Source organism: Ammospiza nelsoni, chromosome 34, assembly GCF_027579445.1.
Source record: "Ammospiza nelsoni isolate bAmmNel1 chromosome 34, bAmmNel1.pri, whole genome shotgun sequence".
Taxonomy (NCBI): Eukaryota; Metazoa; Chordata; class Aves; order Passeriformes; family Passerellidae; genus Ammospiza; species Ammospiza nelsoni.
The window spans coordinates 1,713,839-1,717,654 of NC_080666.1; the positions used below are offsets into that span (position 1 = coordinate 1,713,839).

The 3,816-nt window shown below is 55.2% G+C and overlaps 1 protein-coding gene across 1 annotated transcript; it reads left to right on the top strand.

Moving 5' to 3' along the window:
- Nucleotides 1-2,188: 2,188 nt before the first annotated feature.
- On the top strand, nucleotides 2,189-3,499 carry LOC132085972 (zinc finger protein 852-like). The gene is made up of 2 exons (XM_059491436.1): nucleotides 2,189-2,354; nucleotides 2,540-3,499. The coding sequence occupies exons 1-2, from the start codon at nucleotides 2,200-2,202 to the stop codon at nucleotides 3,021-3,023; spliced, it is 639 nt and encodes a 212-aa protein (XP_059347419.1). The 5' UTR covers nucleotides 2,189-2,199; the 3' UTR covers nucleotides 3,024-3,499.
- Nucleotides 3,500-3,816: the final 317 nt, after the last annotated feature.

Sequence of the window (3,816 nt, forward strand, 5' to 3'; positions counted from 1 at the left end):
AAGAAATATAAAAGGCTCCAGCCCGGACTCCGCAGCTCCCAGGGTCACCCGCAGGGAGCAGCGCCTTTCACAATTCCAGCCAATCAGAGGACGCGGTAAACAATTTCCAGCCAACCAGAGCTATTCTCGCCGATGACTCACCGGTTGCCAGGCGCGCCCGCAGAGCCCGGCGGCCCCGGAGCGGAATTTGGGGCTCGGGCCGGGGGACGGATCCGCCCCGGGGGGGTCCCCGAGCCCCTGCCCAGCCCTGGGGCCGATCGGGGGCTCCCCCACCCAGCAGCCGGTGCTGCGGGGCCGCGGGGCAGAGCGGTGGGAAAGGGGGGTCCGGGCTGGGAGCGGAGGAAATGCGGAAGGAAGAGGAGGGAGAGGAGGAGCGGGAGCGGGAGCGGGAGAATCGCGGCGCTCGCAGCGCCCGCACGCCGAGCCTGCAGCACCCCCTGCCCCGGGAGCATCGCCCCCAGCCCCGAGCCGCAGGGGAGGGCGGAGGCCGAGCTCGCCCCGGCTCCAGCCAGGGGTCTCCGGGAGGATTTTCTTGGAGAGTGTTCGGAGCCGGCAGATGCCGGACTCGAGCCCCGGGTATCCCCGGGCTCCCTAAGAGGAGCTTTTTCGGGGGCAGAGGAGCCGCGATCGCCCCTCGGAAGGGTCCCGGGGGTCCACGTGGGGATGGCCCGGTACCGACGGGGCGGGACATTGGTTTTGGGGATCCCCGTGAGAGCCGGGGCTGTGGAACGGGGAACCCCCGGGGCGGGGAGAGGGGAAGGGGCGATACCGGAGCTGGGGGACCCCCGGCAGACAGGAGATGAGGCGGGGACGGGACCCCCTGACCCTGACAGGGGTGTCCTGGGGTGACTTCATGATGCTCGAACCCCATCGGTCTGTTTAGCCCAGAAATGAGTTCTGCACCTTTAAGGCTGGTTCTGAGAGCGCAGGGGAGGAGAAAGAAGCTGCAGTTTGTTTTCAGAAACTGCACTCACTCCTCCACATTCCGGCTCCTGGACTGTTGTGATGTCTTAAGGAGCTGGAACAGAGGCCACACGGAGTTAAGAGGAATAAAGTTGATTTTTATTGAAATGCCTTCAAAGGCCACACCCTGGCAGTACTGGAGCCACAGCTGTGGCTGTGCCTGGATGGCTCCAAGATGGGAGCAGAAGAGGGCTTGGTCACGAGATCTGACATTTTTATAAGTTTTAGATAGGAGTTAACAGTCCAATTAATAGCTTCCAATTATGATGTTTCATCCTCCTTTCTTGCTTGGCCACCCTCCTCTTTTCACATTGTTTATGCTTTGAGCCTGAAGTATAAGAGATTGTCTTTGAGTCTCCAGCTAGAACAGGATTGTTTTGTCTTCACCACCCTGAGAAAAGATCCCAGTAACACTTAATATAAAGCTAAAAGCTGCACACCAAAGCAGAACAGAAAAACTTAAAACCTAAGGTATCAGTGGTCTGCGGATGGACAGACAGCAGGGCAGAGCTCTCCTTTGCTTTTAGCTAGGTTTTAGCTTGCTGAGGCAGGGAAGTTTCCTGGACTGTGATTTTTTCTTTTTGGAGCTGTTTAAAACTGCTCTGGACTGAACTGCCAGAGAGCACCAGCAGCTCACACCTGTGGACCACCTGGCCAAGCCTGGGCTGCAGCATTTCCAGTGCCAGAGGGACTGATAAGAGACTTATAAGAGACTGATAAGAGACTGAGTGAGTTGAGCTACAGCCCACAGGGGGACTTTCTGAGTTGGTCATCTTTTTTGAAGCGGCAAGAGGTTTTATTGTTTAATATTGTTCACTTTTTGTGCTGGTTAATTCTTTGCCTGGTAAATAAATAGGTTTTTTCCCCTTTTCTCCAAGGAAATATTTTCCTGATCTGGTTGGGGGAGGGGCTGCTTGAATTTGCTTTTTAGAGGAAACCCCTTTGGAGGTTTTCTCCCCAGTTTGTCCAAAGCCAGGACAGGGTGCTGGGAAGAGGGGGGAGCCCCAAGTGGCTGGACTGGGGTGAGGCTGGAGAGGGGGACCTTGGGACCCCAGAACCTCCCAGAATCCAAAAGCAGGACCCTGGAGAGGAGGGATCCCCAGGACCGATGGAATCCCCACCAGCCCTGAGATGGGGGACCAACCATAACTCAAGAGGGATGAGACTGGAAATGGGAAACTCCTGGTGGCTTTTTTTAATTCACTCTTGATTTTTGGAGGTTTTTATGGACACCAGATGGCTTCTGGAGATGGATTTGGGCAAGAGGAATCCCCAGCCCAAGGCATTCACACCTTGTTTTTACCCAAACCAGTATTTCCCATTCCCAAACCTTGGCCAGATGGAGGAAGAGGATGCGAGGAAGAGGAAGATGTCCCAGGACACCCAGGCAGGTGAGGAGGAAGTCAGTTCCCCTTTCCCCCTCTCTCCTGCTCCATCTCCCAGCCCAGCATGGCCCCCGGCTGCAGGACAACCCTGCTGCCAACACCGTCCTTCCGGGGATGCACTGGGGGATCTCCTTCCCCTTCCCTCTGGCACATAGGCAAATTCCATCCTCTCCTTGTCCTTCCTACGCCAGGGAAGGAGCTGAGGATGGAGACCAGGGAGGAAAAATCCCCGCGGCAGAACCTCGTGGAAGAGGCTGTTTTGAGCAGCTCCATGGTTCAGGAACCCAGTGGAGAGAAAAAGCCTTGGAGATCCCACAGGAGGATCTCTGGGGGGGCTCCAAACGCAGCCCAGGGTGCTTTGAGGAGGAAAGACACACCCTGTGCCAGGAAGGTGGCTGGAGATCCAGCCAGAGCTCAGAGCAGCTTCATGACAGCGAGAGGCCCTACGAGTGCTTGGACTGTGGGAAGATCTTCAGGAAGAGATTCAACCTGCTCTGCAACCAGAGGATTCACATTGGGGAACGGCCCTATGAGTGCTTGGAATGTGGGATGAGCTTCAGCCACAGCTCCGACCTGGTTGTCCACCAGAGGTTCCACACCAGGGACAGGCTCTATGAGTGTCCCAAGTGTCAGAAGAGGTTTCACACCAGCTCCCATCTCCTTGTACATAAATGAATTCACATGGAGGAGAGGCCCTTCCGCTGCCCTGACTGCGGGAAGGGCTTCAAGCACAACTCCACCCTCGTCATCCACCGGCGCATCCACACCGGGGAGAGGCCCTACAGTGTACCCAATGTTGGAACAGCTTCTCAGACCGCTCGTTCTTTATCCGACACCAATGGAGGCACCGATAAGGGAAGGCCTGCGAGAGCCCCGACTGCAGGAAGAGCTTCATGCACTGCCCCAACTCCATCCCCATCAGAGGAGCAACATTGGTCGGAGCCTTGGTGACTCACATTCCCTTTGATATACAGTCAGAAGTGGTTTGTGTTCCTTTTTTTTTGCCTCTCATCATCTTTTGATTTATCTCTCTCCCTTCAAAACACAGAAAATCGGGGTAAAAATCAATAAATTCATCAAAGGCATCTAAAGCGTCACATTTTACTTGAGTTTTGGGGGAAGTCTTGGATTCTGGGAGATATCTGGGAGGATATGGGGGAGTTTTGTGGGTATTTGGTTTAGCTGTCTTTATTTCTTGGCACTCCAAAAGATGAGACGGATTGATCTGTCAGCTCAAAACTGCTCAATGCCACTGAAAACTACTCAATCCCACCCCAAAATTCCTTGATTCCACAGCCCCTTGGTGTGGAATGGGGTTGGAAGGGGATTGAGCAAAGTGGGCTTCAAATCAGGAGGGGTGAGATGGGCACTGGGTGGTGCAGGATAGGTGGGATGCGGTTAGGGAGGTGTGAAATGAGCAAAATATGGCTTGGGAAGGGGGTCTTGATGTCCAGGAGTGGTGGGATGT